Source organism: Cicer arietinum, chromosome 8, assembly GCF_000331145.2.
Source record: "Cicer arietinum cultivar CDC Frontier isolate Library 1 chromosome 8, Cicar.CDCFrontier_v2.0, whole genome shotgun sequence".
Lineage (NCBI taxonomy): Eukaryota > Viridiplantae > Streptophyta > Magnoliopsida > Fabales > Fabaceae > Cicer > Cicer arietinum.
This window is the reverse complement of record NC_021167.2, coordinates 10,561,617-10,589,108: the sequence shown is the minus strand read 5'-3', so window position 1 is coordinate 10,589,108 and position 27,492 is coordinate 10,561,617. Positions and strand designations below refer to the sequence as shown.

The following is a 27,492-nucleotide window of genomic DNA, read 5'->3' as shown; positions in this document are numbered from 1 at the left end:
CCTGCTCAATCCATTGGTACTAGCAAAGAACCCAAACAGCTCTTGTCTATACGGCAAATAAGATTTGCGTTTATCACTTTCCTTTCTCGCTTTATTCATCACATAATGTTTCTCATGCGCCGACGTCGTTTTCCCCTTCACCATTTTCACCTTCTTAACGACGACGTTTTTCGCTTCACCGGAACTCGTTTTCTCTACCTTCGCCGGATTTAAGAACACGAACGCGTCTTTGCCGTCGCTGTTGCTTCGAAGCTTCGGATCGCGAAACTTCCACAGTTTCGACGATCCTGTTGAGTTGCTCTTCACCGCTTTTTGCGGATTCCACTCGCAGTACTCCCCTTCCACCGCCGCAGAAGTCGTCGTCGCCTTTGACGGCGATTCAACGAAGATCTTCTTCACTGGCGAGCGGTTACCAGATTCGCTGTCATACTCGTCGGTGAACATTAGATCCTGACCGAAAATAGGAAAAATCGGACGTATCTGACCGTGATCGAACACATCGTCAGCGGAAATCGGCGAGCCATTAGGATCTGCGAAAACGAAGGTAAACTCTTCTTCTTCGTCGTATTCCTCTTCTACCTCATCGTGCTTAACTTCGTTTTCTACATTTTCATCTTCGATTTTAAGTTTTTCAAAAAAATCATTTTCGAACTTTCCAGAAACCTCGCTGCGAGGTGAAACCGAAACGGTTTGCATAGTGATTAAGTGCGTTTGCGTTTAGCGTTTATCGTTTTTTTTTTTTTTTGAAGTAAAGGAAATGAAATTGTTATGGTTGTTTGTTGAGTTTGTTAAAGTGGTTGAGGTTGAAGATTGTGAGGAGTTAAATGAATACGGTTTTGGTATTTATAGTGAGGAGGGTATTCAAACGTGTGTTGGGTAAGCTTTGATTATTTTTCGGTCTTCTGAATTTCTTTCTAGTGAAATAAAAGGGATTTCCTTTTATTGAATAGAATTCACACGCTTCTCGTGTTCAAACTTCACGCGAGGAAGCTTCGCCTCACGTTCGAGAAACAAGTTGAAAAGTCAATGTCTTAAAAGGAAATAAATTTTCGTGTAGGACAAGGAAGTGTGAGATATGATAGGAAATAGGAAAAATAAAGAAGATAAAATGGAGATGGAAAATCTGAGAGAATAATTTTTGTTTTAAGTCTCACTTAAAATAATGTGAACAATAAGTCTTTCGATATGATTTGGTTGGTGCTGGATTAGGAAAAAAGCATGAATGAATTATTTATGATGTCAGGTTTCGGGTTACCTAATGGAATATGCAGCGGCTGATCTCATTGATGACTTGGGTGTATAAACACTAATGCCACGTTTGAGAGATTTTATGGACTAAACAATTAGTGACATTTTTTCTTCTTGTTGATAGACGATAAAAATTATTACAATTAAATAATATAATTGTAAGATCTTAAATTTATATTTAAAATATAATATTCAATTTAATAATATCGATATTTATCAATTAAATTAAAATTTAATTATAATTTGTAACATGTTTTCATTATTTTGATTATTTTGATGAGAAATGTTTTTGTTATTACTAGTTAGTTTGGTCATTTATTCTTAGATAAATAATTTAGTTTTAGAATTTGTTTATTTTTTTAATTAAGTTCAAAAAATTATTAAGAGAAGAAATATTAAATATGTATTTGTAATTCAAAATATTTATGGACTATAGTAATAATGTTTACATATTTAGAGATTAAAGTGATTGTTTATTCTATTGAAAAAATATATTATTACGATTTTTAATTTAAAGTTATTAATAAGAGAGAAGTAGAAAAAAGTAAGTTGAATAATATTAATATTAAAATAAATTACATCAAGAGTTAGATAGACTTATATAGTTAATTAGATAAATAACTAATTAGTTAGTGTAACTAACTACTCAATTTAACTAATTAATCAACTAAAATATCTAATATCTTTTCAAACTAGAATGTGTTTAATATATATACTTCGAGTTTGGAAAATCTCAACAACAAAAATATTATAAAAAACAACGATTTCAAAGAATTTAAGTATTTAAATAAAATTTTCAAATCATTTGTAACTGTTCATAATAATCTTAAATTTTTAAAAATATATTAGTATATTCTTTTTTCATTTTCATTTTTTATACAAAAACACTCTTCCAATTAAAATAGAAATTATTTTATCTCTTTTTCCTCTCCTCTCCTTTTCCCAAAACTTCACCTCTAAGATCGTAAAATAGATTAACTAAAACTATAATTAAATCAAAAAAAATCTTCAAATAAGTGTCATTTAAAGTTTTAGTAAAATACCTCTTACAGTTTTTTAATTTTTCTTTTTTTATTTAATTATTTATTTAATTTTAAATAACGATTTGATCATTTATATCTTAAAATATTAACAAGGTTTATCTTTTTAATAAAAACATGGAAAATTAATTATCATCTTAAAATCAAAATCCAGAAAATTCATTATCAATTTCAAGAAAAATCATATATTCATCAAATTCATAACTCAAATCTTTCAATAAACTGATATCTTCATCTCTAACAATAACATTAACATCAAATCCATCAAATAAAGAACTTACACTTTAAGATTTAATCATAAATCACCAATACAATATCTTCTTCTTCTTTCTATCCTTCTCCATATTAAATCTCTAATCTAAATCTTAAAATGTAAATTCTTTATTTAATAGTTTTAATGTTGTTGGGTATGGAAATGTTAATTTATTTAAATATTTAAGTTATGAATTTAATAAAAATATGGATTTTGTTGAAGATAATTATTAATTTTCTGAATTTTGTTTGAAAATATTGATAAATTTTATGGATTTTTATAAAAAGATAATATTATTGATATTTTAAGACATAAATGATCGATCGTTACTTAAAATTAAATATAAGATCAAATCAAGAAACAAAAATAAAATATTAAATTGTTACTTATAATTAAATAAAAGATCGTCATAGATATTTTACCTAATTTTTTTAATATATATATATTAAATAGACTAGGGACAAAATTTACATACACTAAATGTGAAGAGATCGAGAGGTATCTTGAGTTTAAATTTTGACCCAATATATATCAAATGTGTATGCAACTATCATTTAAATTTAAATTGTACTTATGAAACATTTTTAATATATTACTTCATCGCCCTTTCTTTAAATACCTATTATGTGTTTTACATATATTATGAAAGTGAGTGGCGTAACTGCCGTGTATATTTTATGTGTAGTTATTATTAAAAAAATTTAGTGTAGATTTTTCTTTGTCCGATTTAATAAGACTTATTTAATTTTTCAAATGCACTAATTATTTTTTTATTAACTTACGTTTATTATATTACTCTCTTCAACTTAAAATAATTGAGCAATTTAATCATTTCATGTGTAAAGAAAAATGTATAATTGAAAGAAACAATATTACTTTTATCAAATTATCTTTGTTAGGTATTGGTGCATTATCAATGTCATAAATATATAGTGAAATATATTACATTGAAAATGATGCAAGTAACAGTAATTCAATGGTACAATTAAAAATATGTGTTTTGAAAATTGTCAAGATCGATTATTTTGAGACAATTTTTTTTCAAATAGATTAATAACTATGGAACGTAGGGAATACATCTTTTTATATAATTTTTAATAAATATTATAATAAAATTATAAATTAACTTTATCTTTAATGATAAGTTAGTTAAAATAATAATCAATTATTAATAAATTTAATATTCTTACCAAACTTTTAATTTCCATAATTAATCTACAAAATTTTATATCTAGAGACAAATATAGTGTGTGATTAATATGTACACATTTTAAATTTAAGTGTCTCTACATTTGTTTCAACAGCATGTAGCAACTCTAGACACCAGAGCATTTAACGCATTTAATGGTGCTAAAGGTACTACTAACATTTTTTGGAAGCAAAAGTTGCATAGTCAACTTTAAACCACTTCATTATTGGTTCACCTTACATGTCATCTTAACTATTTGTTTAATTCCTTGCGGTAAGATTGCGAACTATTTCCACAAAATAAAAAATATAAAAAAGAAATTGTGAACAACTAGTATTTGTTTAATGAGACGACCCACGGAGGCTTTTGGAGTTGCCATGTTATAACTAGTTAATTAATGTGTATGAGAAAGAGCCAAAGAAAATCATATGATAGGACATAATGAATTTTATATCGCATAGGACAATACGACACAAGTTATAATTTTATTCAAATATCACGAAGGACTAATTAACTATGTGTATTAAAATCAGAGCACTTTTATATTAAAAAAAAAAAAAAATAGAGCACGGTGAGAACTAGTTAATAAAACATGTACATACAAAAGCTAATCCAAATATGAATGTCAACAATAAAGGGACGCGTTGATTAATACAGTTTCGGAGGTAGAAGCAAAGAGAATATATTTGTTGCAAAAGAATTTGTTGCACATCTTACTAAACAAATCATTTCACAAACAAAATAACTTGTATTTAAGTTTTAACTTTATGGTAAGAGATTTGGATAGTAATAGTGAGATTTTAAGTTTTAACTTTATTGCTCTACTATAAACAAAATAAAAATTAAAACATGTATTTTTATAAAAATAAAAAAAATAAAAAATCTAAGAATATGGGCTTAAATGTAAAATAAAAAGTTTTCTTATTTACAATTTACTCATGACGATTTAATTTTTTGTGTGAAAAGAGTTAGAAGAATATAAGAGACATGAAATCAATGTTATTATTGTTTAAGTTGTTGTTTGGGCTCAAAGATAACTTTCACAAAAATTTACTAATTTGTATTAACATGAACTCGTCATTAGTAGAAGAGGGAGCTAGTTTACTCAATTGTAAGCTAGGACTTCTTCCTCTTAAATATTTAGGGTTGTCAATATGTGAGAATTTGAGGAAGTTGTCTTTTATAAATCATGTGATTGTCTTTTTGGTATTAACGTCTCAGTTTTCTCAAAGTCGTTCTGTTTGCATTATCAGTGTACTATCTTTCCTTTTTCAAAGATCCATCAAGTATCATTTCTAAAATCGAGTATTTATTTAATTATTTTCTTTGGGGTGGGAGTGAGGCTGGAGGGGTATGGGGTTCTCATTTTGTGTCTTTTTAATTTGGCTTTATTAGAAAAAATGGTGTTGGAGGTTTAAAAATGATAATGGGAGTTTTATGGTTTTATCTTTTAAATATGATTGTGTTGATGATGACTTAGGAGGAGGGTCGATAAAGATTCTATTTAGTGGAAATATATTAAATCAATTAGTAAACGGGATGCTTGTGGTCATACTAATTTGTTTGAAAGTAATCTTTCAAAGTTAGTGAGATATGGTAAGGTACGTTGGTTTAGAAGGATCATTGAGTAGATGGGGTGACGTTATGTGATATATTTAGTATGTTGTTTAATTTATCTTTGGATAAAGAATGTGATTGTGAATGGTATGTTTAGTAATGATTTTAGGGTTGATGGCGATGGAGGATACTTCTCTTCCAATGGGAGGAGGATCTTGTATTGGAATGTATCTCGTTGTTTTCAAAAAAATTGATGCATGAGGATGTACGTGATAGATGGGTGTGGAGAAATGCTTATGGCGATGATTATTTGGTCAAAGGTGTCTATCAAATGTTGTTTGAAGAAGAACATCATTTATGCTCACCAATTGAAGATTTCATTTGGACTAAGATAGTCTCGTTGAAAGTAACTCTATTTGTCAAAGACTATTGAATAATGAGACCCCGACGAAAGATAATCTTGTTCATCCTGGCTTTGGTAATCTGAATTCTCTTTTGTGTGTTTGTGATCGTGGAAAAGAGGAATCAACTCAACATTTATTTTTTGATTGCTCAATTTTTGGTGATTTGTGGATAGGTGTTTTGAAATGGCTAGGTGTAAGTAGTGCTTATCCTAACAACGCATTGCAACACACACACTATTTTTGTGGTTTTTTTAGTGGTTGTAAATCTGTACATGATAAACTTTATGTTATTTGATTTGATTGTGTATGGTCAATATAAAAAACGTGTAATAAGATGATCTTTAAATCGAATCAGAAGACTAATTTTTTTCTTTTTGACCAAACCAAACTTTTGTCTTGGTGGTGGTTGAAAACAAAATGCAAGGATTGACATCATGATCTAAACGTCTGGTGGTCACTATCTTATGTAGTGAAGTGTATTTTGTTTCTTGTGTTTGGGTTGATGATCATTTTGTAGTTAATCAGAAGGGTTAGTGATGTTATGATTGACCATTTATAGTTTGTGTTGCAAAACTCAAACTCTTGTACTTTTCTTCTTCTTTTCTTAGCATCTCTTGTGCTTTGAAAACTAGTATTAATATATTTTGACTATTTCAAAAAATAAAACAAAAACAAAACAAAAAGTTACATAAATGTTCAATCATGTCTCATCATAATATCACTTTTTTTCTATAACAACAATACTCAAATAAAAGAGATTTGAGTAATTTGATTAACCAAATATAAATAAAGTTATATGAATTATTATTTCAATCATAATTTAAATATGGATTCTTATAAATTATTAGTCTTTTAGTGAAGTTTATTAACCATGTGATTATTCTAATTACTTTTATAAATAAATAAAAAAACAGTTTAAAAAAATCTATATATGCATATAAAGGAGATAGTAGATTTTCGTGTGACTATTTTTATTATAATTTTATTATTTATTATAATATTTTATTTTTAATTTTATCTTCTTTATCCTATTGGGATGCTCTTCCATGTATCCCTAGTTTGATCACCAATTTTTTTTTTACTTTAATCATATAAATCATAAAGATTTGTCATTAGTTAATACTGTAAAAAAAATTGCACGAATATTATATCAAAATTAATATAAATTTTTATATAAATTTTAATTTTGATCTTTTTATTTTATCAAATTTTATATTTTGGTATTCATATTTCTAATTTCATAATTTTTATTTTCTTTTTTTATTTTTGCAATTTTTAAAATTGAATCCAACAAAAAAAAGGATGTGACAATTTTTAAGGATTAAAAGTATGAGTACAAAATCTATAAATTGATAAAGTAAAGGGACCAAAACTTCAATAAATTTTTTTAAATAATAATATTTATTTTAATATTTTTATCTAAAAAAGTTGACGAATACGTTAGTGTCCATTTGTAAAGTAGTATTTTTTCTTGTCTTAGAAGAGATATTAAATTTCATCATAATTAATTTACACAACTGTAAAGATCTGAATTCGACTCAAGACAAAATGTCAATATAACAATATTAATATTTGTCAGTTGAGTTAGGACTTAAAAACTTGCAAAATAGTATTTATACGTAAGTTAAAAGGAACGTCAAAAGCAACTTATAATTTTTTTTCTTCTGAAACATAAATATTTTATGAAAATTTGAACTTTATATATTGAAAATCTTTTTTCAAGTTTTCATAATGAATTTTAGAAAATTCAAATTTTATATATTAAAAAACCTTTTTAAAATCTTCTAGAATACAATTGTATTTTTAAAATTTTGAAATTTGTATTGCAAAAACGAAATAAAAATTTCTCTATAAAATTCAAATTTTATATTGTAGAAAGTTTTTTTAAGTTTTTCTTGTGTAATGAAAAAAATATTTTCAAAAATTCTAGAACACAAATTTGTATCATAAAATATGAAGTTTAATTTTTTTATCTAAAAAAGAAGATCAAATCAATTTTTTTATTCGCTTTACTTGTTAACCAAGCCCAACGCTGACCTATTAAACTTTAATGTCTCAATGGTCATCATCCATGTTTGACTTACGTATTTCCATATTCAACCTTAAACTGTGTTGACTTTCCAATTTATGTGAGGGTGCATACCTGCTTCCAGAATTGAACGTGCGCAATAAATGGACCGAAAATTAATTGTAGTATAGTAGTAGCATTTTACCTCGTCATAGGCTTGATTCATGATCAAAGATAAACTTGTCTTGATTAGGTATCAAATATCACTACAGGAACAGAATAGAAGTTTTGTGCACCAACTACTCACGAATTATGTGGGACCAATCATGTTCACTTTTTTTTTTTAAGAAATGTTCGTTGTTTCTAGTGATAGATACAGATTAGTTCACTTGTGCGGAATTGATATTCAAAAGACTCTTTTTACGGTTATCTAAATAATTTGGTTTGAAATAGTGGAGTTTGAACAAAAAAATCAAGGTACATAATTTTTAACATTTTAACTGATATTAAATATAGTTTAACTGTGTAAAATAATTTTGAGTTAAAAACTTGCAACATAAACACAAAATTTCCACGATAGACATGTAGATGGATAATGCGACTGTGCGATTACAGAAGTTTAAAAATGAGGTTGATTCATTGTTTATAATCGAAATAATTGAAATCAACAAGATAATCAATTAAATTAAATATTTATAAATTTTCCCATTAAATTTAAACTAAACCGACAAAGAAAATATTAATTTATTTAAGTTGAATGAGTTTGATATTTTATTTTTTGTTAAATAATTAATGTTAATTATTAATTATTAATTTTATTAAAGAGAGAGTTGAACCTATAACCTTTACTTCAATTATTTCAAAATACTATATTGTTTTTAAATTAAAAACTTTATTTTAAATAAAAATCATTTTCAAACACTAAATTTTTTTATACTATTAAAATAAATATATAAGCTACAATAAAAGAATACTATATTATGATTAAAACATATTAAGTACAATAAGTATAATATTTTTATGATAACGTTATCGATATCATATAAAAAAAAGTATAAAGACGTGAAACCATACCAAAATCATTAGATATGATATAATGCAGAAAGTTCTGATTTCTATATTATTTGTTGTATTATTAGTTTTTTAATGGCTTTTAAAACATTTGAGGGAAGAAAAGAAGCCTCTCTTAAAATTTAGTTTACTCTTAATTTGTGTTTGTAGTAAGGTCCATTAGGAATATCCAACACAGGGTTTAGGTTGCATGATAACCCAAAATTGGAGGAGAATGAGAAAAAGAGTGACACTTGGCTTAACTAACCCAACCGAAAACTAACATGAATCTATGTAAACATAAAACTAACAACCTAAAATAATACTAACACACAATTTTCAGCGAATTATGATTTATTTTCATTTTGCAGTGACCACTAATTTTCAAAAATATTAATTATTATCATTATTATTACTAATTAACATAATTAATTACTATAATCATTATTTTCTCTTCCTCAAAATTTGAGACACGCATTCAACTTCTCTCTCTTTCTCTCTCACACAATTCGTTGCATCCTGCTGGCAATTCTGTTACACAAAATCAACGAATTTGCTGGCCATTTCATCATGGAAATTCAGCTTCATTCTTTAAAACAAGAAGAAACTCATACCATTATTTTTGTTTGTTTCTCTTATTAGAGTATTGGATCTTCAACAAAAAATAAAATTATTATCCATGCAAAAACAATTTAAAAATTCAATATCATTGATCATTGGTATTATTTTATTGTTTTCAAATTTTCTAGCCATTTCTGAGAATATATCAAGTTTAAATTTTTGATAGATTCAGAAATGGCTGAAGAAAATAAATCTAATAGTTCATCTTCTCATTCAGAAAAAGCTTCTGCTCCGTCTCCATCTTCATCATTTATACCAACATTAGAAGACTCAGATTCTCCGGAAAAAGCGCCATCAAAGCCTCCGCCCTCGCCGCCATTGGCACCGCCACCACATTCTCCACCACCACCACCACCACCTTCGCCTTCTCATCCTCCACCACCTCCTCCGTCTCCATCACCACCTCCACCACAACAGCACGCTCCACCTCCGCATTCTCCACCACCTCCACCAAAAGTTTCACCTCCACCACCTCATCGGTCGTCACCGCCTCCAACACCATTATCATCTCCGCCACCTCCATCATCGTCACCACCATCACCATCACCACCGCCGCCCGAAGTTAACTCTCCCCCTCCCCCTCCTTCACCATCACACCCTCAATCCCCTCCTCCATCTCCTCCATCTCCTCAAGCTCCATCCATACCTTCTCCCTCTTCCCACATTAGTCCTCCGCCACCGCAAAACCATCCTCCGCCACCGCAAAACCATCCTCCGCCGCAATCTTCACAGACCACTCCCCCAAGCTCCCATTCAAAACCAAACTCTCCACCACCTAAAAGCCACTCAATATCCAAACCACAATCCTCCAATGGAAACCATACAGGACAATACATTGCTATAGCTTTCGCAGCAATTTTGATTGTCGCCTTTATTGCCATCATCTTTTTTTTCGTGTTAAGAAGGAAAGACAAACGAGGGGGGAATATGCCACCCTCTAGAAAATCTCAAATGAAAGGAGGTAATAATATGTTAATAAACATTTTCCACTTTTTACCACAAGTTTAATTTATTGCTAGGAATTTAAAACGCGTCTTGAAAAGAATGTGTTAAAGAGTGTACATATGTCCCACCAATGTGAGTTGCTTCACATTGCTTTAGTCTCAACTCAAATTTCATCAAGACTTGAGTTTGAATCCTATACAAATAAACACTAGAACTAATTATATATGTCAATGTCAAACACGGATACATATCGTACCTATAGTACGATATATGAGTGCTACGTAGCCTCGCAATTTAATTTCTTTAAGAGAGAATGACTGGTATTTTATTTTATTTATTAATATTATTATTAACTTGTGGAATGAATTTTGTGCAGATGTACATTACTATGTAGACTCACCTGGTTATGGTTATAGGAACCATGGAGGTGTAATCCATCATTTGAGAACTCCTTCAGACCCAAATCAACAACCCCTAAGTGCTGGACAAATAGCTTATAGTTATGAAAAAATTGTGGAAATTACTAATGGATTTTCGAGCGAAAACGTAATAGGAGAAGGTGGTTTTGGGCGTGTTTACAAGGCTTCAATGCCAGATGGTAAAGTTGGCGCTGTTAAGTTGTTGAAAGCTGGTAGTGGTCAAGGAGAAAGGGAATTTAGAGCAGAGGTTGATATTATTAGTCGTGTTCATCATCGACATTTGGTATCGTTGCTTGGTTATTGTATATCTGAACAACAAAGAGTTCTTATTTATGAGTTTGTTCCTAATGGGAATCTTGATCAACATTTGCATGGTAACGTGAGTTTCTTTTTGTTTTGGTTATTTCCTTGGAACAATTATGAAATGTGTATATTTTCTTAAGTAATTCTTAGGTTTTAAAGCATGATCGCACAGTAAAAATTGTGATCACATCATAATTTTAAATATCGTGGAGAATTGCAGTTAAATCTGATTGATGTGATCTCAATTATATCATAGTTTTAAAAAATTTTGATGTCACTACCTAAATTGCAAGTGAGAATTTTAAAAAAAATATATATTCTCATGTGTGCGTTGTTTATGTGTGCCTTGTTTGTTTGATCACAGAAAGTGAATGGAGTGTTTTGGATTGGCCTAAGAGGATGAAGATAGCAATTGGTGCTGCAAGGGGACTAGCATATCTACATGAAGGATGTAAGTATATGTATATCTTGCATTATGCTATGGTACATATTTCCAATTTCAATTTAGTATTTTAATATTTGAAAGGTGGTTTCTTTTTAATTTATGAAATGCTAAAGTTTATTTTTATTTTTCTAGGCAATCCAAGGATTATTCATAGAGATATTAAGTCAGCAAATATACTTTTGGATAATGCATACGAGGCACAGGTATGTTATGCATATACTTTTTAATTTCATTCTTTTTTTCTCATGGTCCCTTATTTAAAATTTTAAGTCATGATCCTAATTAACCTTGTTTTAACACAGGTTGCAGACTTTGGACTTGCAAGGCTAACCGATGATGCTAATACTCATGTATCAACTAGAGTGATGGGTACTTTTGGGTAGGTTTCTTATATATGTATAAAAGTAGTACATTTTTTTGTATCAAAGAAAAAAAGTATGTTCTAATGTTGAAATAGTGTCTCTTATTGGATGATAATATAAAATTCAAAAGGTTATCTAAGAAGGCCTTAATTCAGTTATGTCAAATGTTAAACTAAAGTACTGTCTAATTCATTTGATCTACCGTGAATTTTCAGATACATGGCTCCAGAGTATGCGACGAGTGGAAAATTAACGGATAGATCCGATGTTTTCTCATTTGGAGTTGTCCTTCTTGAGCTTATAACTGGAAGAAAACCTGTTGATCCAACACAACCTGTTGGAGATGAGAGTTTAGTTGAATGGGTATGTCTAAACCTTTATCTTATTAGTAATGTTTGTGTAGTGAAAATACATTCAAATTTGAACTTTTCTGCTAGCTCAATTCTTAACGTGGATTCTCTGCAGTAAAAGATTAGCTTAGAAAACTATAGTCAATAAGATTTAGAAAGGGTCTAGCAAGAGATAGAGACATTAATTAATCATATTTGTATCTTAATTGTGTCCACAATTTGCATGGTAACGTGAGTTTCTTTTTGTTTTGGTTATTTCCTTGGAACAATTATGAAATGTGTATATTTTCTTAAGTAATTCTTAGGTTTTAAAGCATGATCGCACAGTAAAAATTGTGATCACATCATAATTTTAAATATCGTGGAGAATTGCAGTTAAATCTGATTGATGTGATCTCAATTATATCATAGTCGTAAAAAATTTTGATGTCACTACCTAAATTGCAAGTGAGAATTTTAAAAAAAATATATATTCTCATGTGTGCGTTGTTTATGTGTGCCTTGTTTGTTTGATCACAGAAAGTGAATGGAGTGTTTTGGATTGGCCTAAGAGGATGAAGATAGCAATTGGTGCTGCAAGGGGACTAGCATATCTACATGAAGGATGTAAGTATATGTATATCTTGCATTATGCTATGGTACATATTTCCAATTTCAATTTAGTATTTTAATATTTGAAAGGTGGTTTCTTTTTAATTTATGAAATGCTAAAGTTTATTTTTATTTTTCTAGGCAATCCAAGGATTATTCATAGAGATATTAAGTCAGCAAATATACTTTTGGATAATGCATACGAGGCACAGGTATGTTATGCATATACTTTTTAATTTCATTCTTTTTTTCTCATGGTCCCTTATTTAAAATTTTAAGTCATGATCCTAATTAACCTTGTTTTAACACAGGTTGCAGACTTTGGACTTGCAAGGCTAACCGATGATGCTAATACTCATGTATCAACTAGAGTGATGGGTACTTTTGGGTAGGTTTCTTATATATGTATAAAAGTAGTACATTTTTTTGTATCAAAGAAAAAAAGTATGTTCTAATGTTGAAATAGTGTCTCTTATTGGATGATAATATAAAATTCAAAAGGTTATCTAAGAAGGCCTTAATTCAGTTATGTCAAATGTTAAACTAAAGTACTGTCTAATTCATTTGATCTACCGTGAATTTTCAGATACATGGCTCCAGAGTATGCGACGAGTGGAAAATTAACGGATAGATCCGATGTTTTCTCATTTGGAGTTGTCCTTCTTGAGCTTATAACTGGAAGAAAACCTGTTGATCCAACACAACCTGTTGGAGATGAGAGTTTAGTTGAATGGGTATGTCTAAACCTTTATCTTATTAGTAATGTTTGTGTAGTGAAAATACATTCAAATTTGAACTTTTCTGCTAGCTCAATTCTTAACGTGGATTCTCTGCAGTAAAAGATTAGCTTAGAAAACTATAGTCAATAAGATTTAGAAAGGGTCTAGCAAGAGATAGAGACATTAATTAATCATATTTGTATCTTAATTGTGTCCACAGGCTCGTCCACTTCTGCTTCGTGCAATTGAAACAGGTGACTTTAGTGATCTTGTAGACCCAAGGCTTCAAAAGCAATACGTCGAAAGCGAAATGCTCAAAATGATTGAAGCAGCTGCAGCATGCGTTCGACATTCCGCGCCAAAACGACCTCGTATGGTTCAGGTAAATATATAATATCAACCATACATTTATTTTGTCAAGATTAAAATTGCAATCGTGTCAGAGTCCGTAATATTGCTGAAAATCGCAGTTAAATACAACTGATACAATCACGATAAACTTTTTTGATGTCACGATTCAAATTGCAGTCAAATTAATTAAAACTTTGGTTATAATAATTATATATGCATTTGTAACATTTCAATATTCTTAATATTAAAATAATTTACTTGGTTTTTATCAGATTGCAAGAGCCTTAGACAGTGGAGATCAAATATATGATCTATCAAATGGAATAAAATATGGTCAAAGCACAGTTTATGATTCTGGACAGTACAATGAAGACATAATGAGATTTAGAAGAATGGCTAATGGAAGTTTTGGTGAATCCGATTTTGATATGTGCAGCATAGAATATAGTTCAAAAGTCCCACAAAGTTCAAGTGGTGTTGATTCAGAAATTAGAACTTTCCAAGGCCAAAAAAATACTATTGATAACAAATCTTGAGGGAACATAAATAAATACAAGTGATTTAATGAGCTTAGGCATAACGGAGTTTAAGGCTATAAATATAACACCACTAATTTCACCCAAAAAAAATTCTCTAAATCATACTCGTATGAGATTTTTTTGATTTAATGAGTTTGGAAATTGGAGTGATATAGCCTTTTATTCAAACACGGCAATCTTAATTAATAATGATGAAAGTTCAAATATATTGAGATTTCCTTGTTTGACTTGTACCAATAAAAAATGTTGGTATTCTTTTCTATACCTCTCTTCAATTTTTGTTCTGTTTCCTTTCCCCCATTTTTTTTAATAGGGGGGACATTGAAAGCTTGTAATATAAATCTCTTATACTTATGCGGGATATGGAAGATTGAGTTTCTTCACCACATTTGGAATGATACATTGAGTTTGTATAAAACAATTATAGTACTTACTGATATTATGCCTTGTGTATTTTATTTTATTTTTCATTTTCAATTTGTTTAGACAATGAATACTTGCTTGCTGGCTGTGAATACTTAGCAAGAGACAAAATGTTTACCAAGTTGTCAGATTACAAATGATTTTTTTAATTTATCATAATGATGATTTTGCTGATAAATGTATCATATACATCTAGTCCTTCATTTCTACCTTGCTATTTGTGAACTTCCTTATATTCCTTATATGTGTAAAAGGAGCTTCTTATCTCACTCTAAGCTAATTAAAAAAATGAGGGTTTCCACGAAACATTGATACATGTTAAATGACCGTTGATCTCATTTCCTAAATTTGATTCTCACATTGTCATTTTTAATCCAACTTTGATACCATATTAAACGAACTTAGATCTCACTCTTGCTCGAGCGACCTGTCCACTTATTATAAGTGGGTAAGTGAAGATCTAATCCATCGTGTTATAACTTCAAATCTTTGGAATTCTACTAAGTTATTGAATCTTTCACTTAATTCAATCCAATTAAAATACTTCAAGTTTGTAATAAATTATAAATTATTTAAATTTAAGATAAAATACAAAACTATAGAACAGATTTAAATTTAAAAATACTTTTTTTATCCATTCAATTCACCAATTTAAAATTTAATTATATATTTCAATATATTTACTTTACATTGGTTTTACTTTCACCAACCCACATTGCATATAGAACAGAATTTTTTTTTTTAAATCTTACAATAAAACATGGCCATTCGAAAAAGAAGTAGAAAAGATAATTATACATTTCAATATTTCCACTTGCAGCTGGAAATCTAATATAGAAAAAACAGAGAAGATAAATAGCAACAAAATGATATAATAGTGAAATGGTTGCAATAATTAAGAAAATGGACTAATTCTACATAATACTTTCTTTTAACCCCATTATGCACCTGGCCTAAACTTTCCTTGAGGAGGACCAAGCTTTATTTCAAAACTCTTCATATCATGACCATGAACAACTGGCTTCTGTGTTCTAACTCCTCCATGTCCATGAATAGGCTTAGAAGATGCATGTGCATGAATAGGCTTAGAAGCTGCATGTGAATGAATAGGCTTAGAAGCTGCAATTTTTTTATCAAACCCAAATTCAATATCAACTTCTTTTGGACGTGAGTTATTATGGTTCTGCTTTTGTTGCTTAACATTTTTGTGATTGTGGTTACGGCCGCGGCGGCTGCAAAGCCTACCAAGACAACAAGCAACAGCAGAAATTATTATTATGATGGCTAAGACAACAAAAACTGACCCAAATGAACCATTTGAAGAATTGTGGTCAGGTTCAGGTGGTGATTGGTATGTGACAGTGGTTGGATACACTTGAACTGGTTGCTGTTGTTGTTGTTGTGGTTGTGGTTGTTGTTGTTGCTGCATTGGTTGTTCTTGTAAAGACATCTTAAGAGTTAGATAAGAGAATGTGAAAATTTTGTTGTTGAGAGGAATTGAATTAGGAGAATTGTGGAAATTTGGATTTGGATTTGATATTTGAGGTTGAAGTACTTGTTCTTTGAGTGTAGATTAAGGTAAATTTAGACTAACTCAATTACTCAAGTATATTTGGTGTGTGAGAAGAGGATATGTAAATAAATAGGAATATTTTTTGAATTTAAAAAAGGGGGAGGAGGGGAACTTGCTTTAATAAAGAAGGAAATTAAAGATATTCTTTGTGTTCTTTACTCTTGTGATTGCTTTGTAAGAAGAGAAAGTAAGATTTGGAGCATCAACACCCACATAACACTCTCACGGCCCTAGGAATGTGCAGCTTTTGTTTACTTGGGGTGTTTTCATTCATAATCATTGGAATGAGATGTTACACACTACATACAAAATAAGGGTTTATTATATGTTGCTTTTCTTGTTACAAATTATTTGAGTAGTGATACATTCTGTAAAGATTTGAAACTAAGACAAATTTTAGGGACGAACAACTTCATAAGTGTTCACTTTTAAAGGTATTTGAAAACTATTTAAAATTCAAACAACGATTATATGAAAATAGAAGTTTATGATCATTTTTATTTTTAAGATTGAAAATGTGATGTTTCTTCCATAAAAATAACAGAAAATGAATTTGTTTTTCAAAATTGAACTTATCAAATCAACATTGATCTGATCAATGTCTCAATCGTAAAAACAAAGAGATCGTAAACTTTTACTTCTAAAGAGTATTGAAAATTATTATTTTAAATAATTTTTAAATATTAATCTACAATAAATTATAAATTGTATTGACATACCAAATCACTCACTTTTTCGTTATTGAATAATATTGATTCAAAAATCAATATTTAAAAATTTTGTATTGAAAATCTTATGTATTACTACATTTATAAACGTATATTACGAGGAAATATATATATATATATATATATTTATATATATATATATATATGTATGTATTTTAACTAAAATGTTTGAAGAGACTAGTTAGCATTATCAAAAAGTGATTATTTTAGCAGCAAGATGGTATGTTTAAGTGTGAAACATGTTAAGAGTAACCTGGTCAATGATTTCATTGAGAACTGTGAAAGGGAACACAGTCACAGAGAGAGACCAATATTTATGTTATTCACATCGGGATCTGTACAAAAGTATGAAGCACTATCAATTCCAAGGGAAACCTTATCAGCTTAATGGGGTCACCTTGCCTTCATTGTCCCTTTATTCCTTTTCAAAGAGGGAATCTACTTGGGAGTGTTGAATTGGTACTCATATTGGTCTTAATCAAATATTTTATTTTACACAAAAGTTAAGTTACCGTAATTCCAACACATTTTATAGAGTTTTCAATTTTGTATTAATTCTTTCTTATTTCTTGGAGTCCGAATACATTGAGGGTCTTTTATACAGTGTTAGAATATTGAACTTTTGTATCTAAATATTAGTTTGTTAGTTTTATTATTCTCTATACATCTCACTAAGTATCATATTAACAAAAAGAATCATCTCACTTTAGATTTATAATTTTTAATATAATTTTGATTTTTTATTTTCAATTATAACTTCTAATTAATATATTATGTATACAATTAATGTATCATTTTTCTCACTTAGGTTAATGACAATTGAAATACTATGATGATTAATAAGTATAATTTGATAAAAAAAAAAAATTTATTATTTTTTTTTTACAAAGGAGGGTCGAAGCACAAATGAGAAAATAAATAATTAAACATAGACTCTTAGACATGCAAGTCCCAAAATATCATTAAGAAGGAGTTGCTTAAGTTCTCTAGGAGGAGAATTTAGAATAACAAGGATCCTAGAATCAAAAGTAAGGTTAAAGTTAATTAGTCAGTTTGTGATTCTATTGTCTTCAGGTCATCTATGAGTAAATTGAAAGTGTCAAATCTATTAGAAAAACTCTTGAATAAGAGGAGGGGTGTTTTCCTTAAAATTGCATTTGTTTGTAACCATGTCAATAATTACCTATGATTCGCATTTTAGGATCAAGTGAAATAAACTCTCTTTCTACGCCATGACAATTCGCAAATACATACCCCACATTTTGACAGGTTGGGCGTCGCACACTCCAATTTTTTACCTAAACCCATTAATACAAACAAAATGTTCAAATACAATAATTATTTTAAATTGAAACGAATATTAAGGAAAATCTTTACAAGTGTACTAAGATAATGGACCTATCATTTATGTAACACCTCAGTCATTACCATTATCGACAGTGCTACCTCACGACCTTCTCGCCCCCTATCCATCCAGTGGAAATATCGAGTTTTTTGTCTTCCGTGAGATTCGAGCCCGATACCTAAAATATAAGTACCACCTTCACACAGTCCCACTACCAATTTAGTTAAATACTCTCTCACTTTATTTTCTCTCTCTTCTATACACATTTGTTAAAAGAACTAATGTGAAATAGTTTCTAATGGTAATCTAATTTCACTCCAAAGCAACAAACATGTTCTAAGAAGTTTTAAGAGATTAAATATATCTAAGGATTTATAGTATTGGAGATGCTGTAAAAGCATAGGTTAAAGAATAAAATAAATATTATCTTAAAATTTATGTAAACATTTTCTTTAATTTAAAAATTATTTTCAACATATGATTTTAATTTTTTAATTCCTTAACATCGTACTTAAAAGTACATACAATAGCAAGATCATTGTATTAATATTTAAAATACAACAAATATATTACATCCATAGTTTTTATATACATCTATTCAATATTCTATATATATTGTCCTTCTTATCACGTCATTACTATATTATATATATCACATTACTCTCTTTTTTTTTTCTCTCTCTCTCAAAGTATCTAAGGGTATTGGATATCACCAATTTTGATGTGTTACTTTATTTTCTTGTATTAATCTCACTCAAATATAAATTACCACTATTTTACAACTTAAAAAATAAGGGTAGAATTTAAGTGCTCTTCCTTTTACGGTTTTGTTTATAACTTCATTCTTTCCTTAGCCAAGGAGTCCAGTATGTACCAAAACCAATCGATGATGCCATGACATGTGGAGAAAGTCGTCACATGCATGCAGTACAGTTCAGGGAAAATAGTTTTTTTTTAAGGAAAAAGGAAAACAGTATACTTCGGATAATAATTTCACATATGCGTTGAGTTAAACCAGCGAGGGTCGAATAAAAAGGAGAATAATTTCACTTTCAGCGACGAGAATATGATTATGAGATCAAACTAAAGCGTGGGTTCTGTTTCATCCAGCGATAGCGATGTTAATTGCTGCCTTTTTTTTTTCTTCTACATATTCTCTTCCTTAAAAGTAATCTTATTCGGCTAGACTAAACATATAATAGCATGATAATTTTGTAAAAAATAAAATAAAATAGCATGATAGTTTAATTATCTTATAACTGATAAAAAGCCAAACATAACAAGGAAATTACATGGAAGAGGTTCAGTCAAACAAGCAGCGTGGCCATCAAAAGCATAGTGAATAGCAGCATATTTGTCTGCAAAAGGATTTCATACTTGCTTGTCTTTGTGAGTGCAAGAAGTCAGATATTTCAGTATAAGCTCTGTAATTGTAAAGCACTTTTCTCTGGGACCCCAATGCTTCAAATCTTCTTTTACATTGTACAACAAGAGAGAATTGTGCATATTTTATTAACTCTAATTTTCTTCAAAAACATCATCATCCTGGAGATTAATTAGGGAGTATAATTCACATTTGTAAAATCAAAATTGAATTTTAAAAAATTAATTTTCATAAAACTTAATTATATTCCATAAATTTCAAATGGATACTATTTTGCAATATATGTTTTATTTTGTAAATCTCAAAATTTTCCTTTTATGAAATATATTTAAAGAAATAAGTTATAGATATTTTGTAAAACTCAAATTTAGAGTCTTATAAAATATTGATCTAAAAATTTTATAGAAATATTTAATCTATTTGTAAATTAAATTTTACTTTTGCCTCAGTTGAATTTTAAATTATTGTCCCCATTTTCTTTAAAGCCAGAGGATTTAAAATAAAATAAAAAATTATTTCAGGCAAAGGAACAGATGTGAGATATGAAAAATATTACTTCATAGAATGGATTATGGACTGCACTTAATTATGAATCAGACTAAAGCCCATCAACATGTTCACGGGCCTGTTTATTGAGCCCACCACGTTCAATATAGTTTTCTGAGTATAAATATTGATTTCAAAACCGTTGCTTAGTTTCAGCGCGCGAACGAGAGAGTTCTTATTCCAAATGGAGTTTTCTTCAGCTCAGAAACTTTGCTTACACGTGAGCTTCTTCTTCTTCTTCTTAATCTCTTCATAGAGAAATGTTCACATACACCTATTATCCTTAGATTTCATCGTTGATTCAGTTATGTGAATCTGTTCTTACATTTTATGCGATTGCAGTTAATATCTTCAGCGTATCAGAGATGCCGATTATCGGAGCAGATTTGTAGACTTTCAGTTGTTCTCACTTGCTCTTCATCTTCGCATTCTTCTCTTCGAATTTCTAGTAATTCCTTATCCGCAAACGCTAATTAATATCATTTTCGTGTGGAATTCCTTAATTAGTTGAATTCTTTAAAACTATCAGAGCAATATAATATAGTGTTTAGACGAAGTTTAGTTTGGTACTTTAATTGTTTTTCCGAAACTACTTATTGCTACGTCATGTTATAACTTCAATTTTTAGGGAAATACTTTCTATAAGGAATTTTCGTGTTCAATTTTTAGCGACACGCTTTCGATCAGTAATGATGGAGGAATTTTCGTGTTCAGTTATATTGAAATGGTTTCTATCAGTAATTTCAATTTTCAAAACTCAAGCGACTTGTGATGTAAATTATCAATTGTATGAATTCTTTAAAAATAGCATTATAATATATAATATAGCATTGAGACTAAACTTAGATCATGTTGTTAGGTATTTTAATTTATTTTTTTCGAAATTCCTTATGGCTATGTCATGCTATAATTTCAAATTTTAGGGAAATGCTCTCTATCAGAGAGTATCAGTAATGTTAGAGGAATTTTAGTGTTCATTTTTTGTGTTGAACTTTTAGCGATATGCTTTCTATCAGTGTTGTTGGAAGAAATTTCGTGTTAAATTTTAGCGAAATGATTTCTATCGGTAATTTCAATTTTGAAAACTTGAGCGATTTTTTGTAAGCAGTCTCTGATACTGGCATAGGGAGCAGCTTAGAGGAATTTCAAGACTTGAGGTTGTCTTTCACAAATGTTGCTGATAATTGGGGTAACTGAACAAGTCATGAATGATTTTCACCAGATTTTATACTTTTCCCTCCTTTGAGTCATTTGCATTTTGCAGATATGTGTTGATGAATTTTATTTTGTGAAACAGATGGAATACTTTCTATCAAAACCACCAGTAAGTTCAATGTTCTCATGGTAGTTGCGCTTTGATCTCTTTGAACATATATACATCCATATCCCACTTGTACAAATTCAAAAAGAATTCATTATTCTTTTATCTGGACTACTCAATTGCTCTACCTCGTAATGTGGGAGAGAGGTAATTTATAGAGGAAAATGTTTTTAGCGTGTTATTTTAATGGATAGGTACTTTTGAATTTTGATATGAACTCAGTTTTCATTAGCCATGTGGAAATTTCACAAATGTTTTAAGTATCTCCTTGGTGCCGTCAATATATTGCCATTTTAGTATGTAGATTGGCATAGATTTCAACTATTTAATATATTTCCATTTTAGTTTGGTTTTTATCACGGTTCTTATTGCAGTCTATCGAAATGGTAGGAATTATTGATAGCAAGATACATAATTATCAGATAAATCTGAAAGAAAGTAGTTCATCCAGAATAACGGAATTACCTTCAGACACAAAACACGGTGCAAAATTCAGGCATGCAAGTTACTTAAACTTCGTTGATTTAAGACTAGTTTGTTGGTAAGTTTCTTTTTAAAAATCTGGTGGTCTTCTTTTTTTGCAGTGGTAGTGAAGTTTGCCTCTCTTCTTTTATTAACCCTGATCTCTTACTGGCTGAAATTCATAGCCTCCTAGAGAAGGTATATTAACTTTACTGTCTACTAGGTGGAATCTTTATTTGTTGCAAAAAGTAAATAACTGGTGATTTATAGAACTTTTGTATTTTGGTAAGCTGGTATTTTCAATCTACATCAATTTATCAAATGGCTTATTTGTTACGTGCCTCGATATTGAAGTTATATTGTTCAAATGATTATTTTGAAGTTCTACCATCGCACTGTTTCTATGCAAAACATTTTTCAAATTCCATATTCTTTCTGTTTATTTTGCTATTTGTTGATTTTGCAGATGCTGATTCTAAAGGTTCCTGTAAGTTGAACTGTCATTACTGCAGAATTCTCAAAGGCTCTCAATTTCTTTCAAACAAACATAATTGCAGTGTTTGTATTGTGCAGCGGGAGAGCATTTTCCTTCCATCTCATTTGCTAAAAACAATTAAAAATTCTGCAAAATCAGATTGCCTTATTGCAAATTCATATCATTGATATAACCTGAAGTAACCTTATAAATTTAATGCAGAACCACTGATTGAAACTTTGACTTGGTTTAAAAGCTTTAGTTAGATTTTCTATAAACAGTTAATAATTCCACAAGTCAGAGTGCAAAGGGACTTCCATATCATTGATATAATCCACAGTAACCATACCTATTTATGCAAAACACTTGATTGAGATTCTAACACAGTTTTAGTGATTCACTTTGATCTTCTGTACAGAATGTTGCAATTCAACTAATAGCAGAAGATTGCGATATGCCTGAATCACGATATGAAAAGGTTTTTCTTGCAAATACGTGCAAGCAGTTACCAATCTCAGCATCAAGTCTTGAACATCTTAAGTCAGGACTCAACGAATATGTACTAAAGCATGGAAATAATTTAAGTAACAAATGCAACTCTTGCTTCACAAGTTGGTAAGTTCACTATCTAATATCAGCATCATGTTTATCATTTAGAAACATCATGTTTTTGGTCTAGAATCAGTAGTTTGGTTGCTTTCCTAGAGGTAAATCTAGAGGTAAATCGCTCACGATTTAGAAAGATTTCTTTTCTACTTTGCTATACCTCATTTATGATTTGATCATTTGTAGGCATACGCCTATGGTTACTGTTTTATGCTGATTATCAGTCGAGAAATAAAATTCCCTGTTTACTCTACGTGCATGGACATTATAATGCTTTGTAGTTTTCATTTCTTTGTAAGGTGTCATAGTCTGTTACATAGAAGAACTTTTACCATATGAAATGACCCAGACAATTTATGGTGTCTAGTAGTCACAAGATACAAACTGTTTGCCCATTTAAATGTGATTTGTAACATATTATTAATTGGATCCATTTAAATTGATGGCCTGTAACGTAGCATACAAATTGTAAGAGAAAGTTTATTGTGTAGAAGCGAATGTGAGAACTGTTAAGAGTCCCACATTAGATGAGATAAGGCCTAATAATGTGTTTATAAGTGGTGAGTAGTTTTGTTTGGTTGTGTTAAGCCCAACCCAAATAATTCAATCTTTCTTTTGATTATTTCTCTTTTTGTTGGATTCTACCATGCTTTTCAACATTGATGGTATCGGATTAATAATTACTCCTACATTCCCTCTCAAGATTTTCTTGAGAAATTTATATTGAAGCTCCACTTATTATTTTTACTTTTCCAACATTTTTACACTATTTAAATAAATTGCATTACTAAAACACAATAATTTGTGTTTAATTGTTAACAATGAGATAGGAAGGAATTAGATAAACTATCAACAAACAATGCAACTTTATGTGCAACAATGGCCATGTAATGAATGGAGAAAGATTATGAAACATAAGTGATAAGACAAAAATAAAAGTTGAACAGTTCAGGGAAGGGAAACAAATTGTCCCCACTTGTTCGGCTGATTAATAAGACTTCGTTTTTCCTTTAATAACCCGATCCAAATCACCAAAGTAAGCATGCTTTAGAGCAGCTTCAGCAGAAATCCTTTTGTTTGGGTCCAAGAAAAGCATCCTCGTTAGAAGATTAAGACCAGCTGGATCAAGAGCAGAAAAAAGTTTTGACAGGTCCATTGGCCTATATTTGGGAAGGTTTTCAACACCAGGAAATAATTTAGTGATCCCTGGCCACGTTTCCTCTGTCGGGGTACCTAACATTCTGAAAATTGCCACTGCTTCATGAATGCGATGGTAATTGATAGCATGGAATATTGATTGTCCAAGTACCATCTCACCAAATATACAGCCTACACCCCACATATCAATTGAAGTTGAATATTGACAACCAAATAATATTTCAGGTGCCCTATACCCCCGAGTTGTTACACTCTCACTGTCAGTATAAAACGTGTCAGGATCTCCTATCTCTCTAGCCAAACCGAAATCAGCCAATTTGATTATCTTTTTATCATGATTGACTAGAAGATTCCTTGATGTTAAATCTCTGTGAAGAACCTTACGAGAATGACAGTACTCCACTGCAGATAGTATCTGATACAGAAAACTCTTTATAGTCATGGGATCTTTCAAAGAAAAACCGTAACGTTCATTTTGAATAATGTAATCATCAAGATCACAATCAAGATACTCAAAAACAAGGTTCACATATTTGATGTCTATGTTCGTTACATTCAGCAACCTTACAATGTTAGCATGTTGCAATTCCTTAAGAAGTGAGATTTCTCTGATGATGGAACCCGGAACACAGTCGCAAGCGTCAGCAATGGAGATTTGTTTGACGGCCACAATTCGTTTGGTTTTGACATCGCGGCAGCTGAAAACTCTACCGAATCCGCCTTCGCCGAGCATCTGAAGAAACTCCATATTATCTATTGCTTGAATTTGACCAAAGTTTCCGTAGTATTGGTTGCAATTGCGCCATCGATTACGACGACAGAACCTGCATTCTATGATGCGTATAAACAGAGAATCGGAAAAACTTGAATCAGAAAAATTTGAATTGGATGAACTTGAATTATAATTTTCTATGGCCATTCTGAAATGCAACCAGAGAGAGAGAGAAGATTTGAGAAAGAGTATCTTGCGAGAGGATTTGAAAAAGAATACAATAAGAAAAATTGATTACTGTGAGTATACAGTGATCCTAATTAAACTTATAAATCTTAACTATAATTTGGAACTAATACTAACTAACTTAACAATCTTCAACTACCTATAACTAACTCTAACAATATCTAACAAGAAATTGGTTTGTCTGGTAACACTGAGCCTTCTCCAAATATTTACTTTCTTGGTGGATATCATCTATATAAAAAAGGGCCTCAATATTCTCAAATTATAGAACTAAAAGGATATTATTTTACCTTCTTGTTGAACCCTTTTTAGGGAGGAGCTCAAAGTTGGGAGTGGGGTGGCTAGCTGCACTGAAAACCGTCTAAACACTGAACTGGTGATGGAAGCGGTCATAGTAATAAGTAATATGTCAATTCAGAACACTACATGCATCAGGGAATATGGTGACAAAACAGAGGTCCCTCAACTAGTCCCTTAAATTATATATATTTCAGTTTTGTTTTGTTGTATGGATTTTATTTCGCTACTAATTAGTTTGGACTATAACAATGTTTAATATCAGGTTTTGTATTTCAAGGACTTTTCACCATGTGCAATATCTCAATCATCTTTGAAGGCATTGAAAAGCATTGACTGGAAAAGATATGGTTTGCATTTTGGGGGTATAGTAGAGCAAGATGGCATTGCATTACTAGAATGGGAAAACTTGCCTACTGATACTCGCATTGATATTGTTCTCCACTCATATCTAAAACAATATCCAGCATTGGCCAGATCCTTTTTGCTTTATCTAAGACAGTTAAACACATTTTATTTATTTCTTGTCTTTGACAGTTTATTGGTGCTTTGTTGCTAGACATTTCTTTGGATTTTTTCTGCTAAATCTATCAACTATATAAGTGAGATTTTATCAGTTTTTACTTACTCAAAATTTAAAGGATCTAGTGGATCATAAGAGATTTACATTTACCTTTTCTTTTGGCAGATAACCTTATAGAACTAGTGTACAGCTCTAAATTTTAGTGTTAAACTACATTTAATGTACTTCTATATTTATAAATAGTCATACATATGCTAGTCAAAATAACATAGCTGTTTCCCTACATGAATATATGAATGACTATGATATGACCATTTGCATTGTGTAGTATGGTAGTGTATATCTACTAAACTTGTTTTGTCTGTGAATTTTACTTCCTTGACGTTATTGGTAAGACCGTGATACCCACGCCAAGGAAGACGTCTCAACTTGATAGAAACCTTGTAAAAAAAGCTGTTAAACTTTCTCTGGATGACTTGAAGGCTAAGCATTCTGGGGATTTTCTAAGTTCCCGTGCCCTCCAGGTAAATTGATATCTAATTATCTATAATTCTCTCTACATTTGCAGCTTGGTTTGGTGTAAGATTTTTCATAACATGTACTTAGAGCTGTGGATGGTTGATCTTTTAAAAAAACTAAACCATATCCATTTTAAAATCAATATATGGATTTAGATTTATAATCAAATTCATTATTTAGTTTAAAAGTGGTTATAAAACCAATTGTAAAATTAGTTATGGTTAAATAACCGGTTTATAATTAAACAACCAATTTTAAAAAATTTAATTTTAAAATCAAATTTTTTTTTCTCAAAATCGATTAAAGTTTGATTATTTTTTAATATTTATTTTTTAAAAAATCATTTATTCATAGTTTAAAAATCAGTTATTTAAAAAAATTGATTTTTTCGATAACTTTTTTTAAAATTTTTCATCAAATTTTTTGAAAAAAAATTCGATTTAAAATTTTTCTGAGAAAAAAAAAGTTTTTTTTAATTCTTTTCCGATACTTTTTTCGAAAAAAATAAATTTCAAAATTTTTTCAAGAAATAAAATCTCAAAATTAACAAAATATTGATAGTGGATAAAAATCAAATCCAAATATAAAACATAAGTGGTTATCCAACCGGTTTATAAATAAACCGAATTATAACTGTATGATTTTAATCGGATATTTAAAATGGATTTAGATCCAGTTTTGGATTTAGGCCTTATAACTGGATTTTTTGCACAGCCATGTACTCATTGTGTGTATTATGATCCACAATGTGACTTTATGGCTATCTACTAATGTATAGTA

At 29.9% G+C, this 27,492-nt stretch overlaps 4 protein-coding genes across 4 annotated transcripts in view; 2 read left to right on the top strand and 2 right to left on the bottom strand.

Moving 5' to 3' along the window:
• LOC101498003 (uncharacterized) overlaps positions 1-696 on the bottom strand; it is a 913-nt gene extending 217 nt beyond the window's left edge. The window contains exon 1 of the mRNA XM_073364565.1: positions 32-696. Coding sequence (XP_073220666.1) covers positions 32-696 — 665 coding nt within the window. The remainder of the gene's footprint in view (positions 1-31) is intronic.
• Positions 697-9,232: 8,536 nt separating this feature from the next.
• LOC101497672 (proline-rich receptor-like protein kinase PERK15) lies at positions 9,233-14,791 on the top strand. Its single transcript, XM_073364263.1, has 8 exons — positions 9,233-10,331; positions 10,692-11,108; positions 11,402-11,488; positions 11,615-11,685; positions 11,785-11,861; positions 12,060-12,207; positions 13,725-13,886; positions 14,128-14,791. Exons 1-8 carry the CDS (start codon positions 9,545-9,547, stop codon positions 14,389-14,391), a joined length of 2,013 nt encoding a protein of 670 aa, XP_073220364.1. The 5' UTR covers positions 9,233-9,544; the 3' UTR covers positions 14,392-14,791.
• Positions 14,792-15,537: 746 nt separating this feature from the next.
• On the bottom strand, positions 15,538-16,450 carry LOC101497344 (uncharacterized). The gene has a single exon (XM_004489777.4). It carries the CDS (start codon positions 16,265-16,267, stop codon positions 15,758-15,760), a length of 510 nt encoding a protein of 169 aa, XP_004489834.1. The 5' UTR covers positions 16,268-16,450; the 3' UTR covers positions 15,538-15,757.
• Positions 16,451-20,465: 4,015 nt separating this feature from the next.
• The window catches only part of LOC101498333 (type 2 DNA topoisomerase 6 subunit B-like), a 7,706-nt gene continuing 679 nt past the window's right edge, over positions 20,466-27,492 (top strand). Inside the window, exons 1-11 of the mRNA XM_012712756.3 lie at positions 20,466-20,613; positions 20,736-20,841; positions 21,502-21,582; positions 21,691-21,717; positions 22,105-22,210; positions 22,299-22,374; positions 22,643-22,663; positions 23,070-23,266; positions 25,686-25,830; positions 25,936-26,129; positions 26,588-26,717. Coding sequence (XP_012568210.1) covers positions 20,578-20,613; positions 20,736-20,841; positions 21,502-21,582; positions 21,691-21,717; positions 22,105-22,210; positions 22,299-22,374; positions 22,643-22,663; positions 23,070-23,266; positions 25,686-25,830; positions 25,936-26,129; positions 26,588-26,717 — 1,119 coding nt within the window. The 5' untranslated portion in view covers positions 20,466-20,577. The remainder of the gene's footprint in view (positions 20,614-20,735; positions 20,842-21,501; positions 21,583-21,690; positions 21,718-22,104; positions 22,211-22,298; positions 22,375-22,642; positions 22,664-23,069; positions 23,267-25,685; positions 25,831-25,935; positions 26,130-26,587; positions 26,718-27,492) is intronic.

Coding starts and splice junctions, on each gene's coding strand:
- LOC101497672 (XM_073364263.1), top strand. CDS start 9,545: ATGGCTGAAGAAAATAAATCTAATAGTTCATCTTCTCATTCAGAAAAA. Junction 11,686..11,784: donor ATAATGCATACGAGGCACAG/GTATGTTATGCA, acceptor GTTTTAACACAG/GTTGCAGACTTTGGACTTGC. Junction 12,208..13,724: donor ATGAGAGTTTAGTTGAATGG/GTATGTCTAAAC, acceptor TTGTGTCCACAG/GCTCGTCCACTTCTGCTTCG.
- LOC101497344 (XM_004489777.4), bottom strand. CDS start 16,267: ATGTCTTTACAAGAACAACCAATGCAGCAACAACAACAACCACAACCA.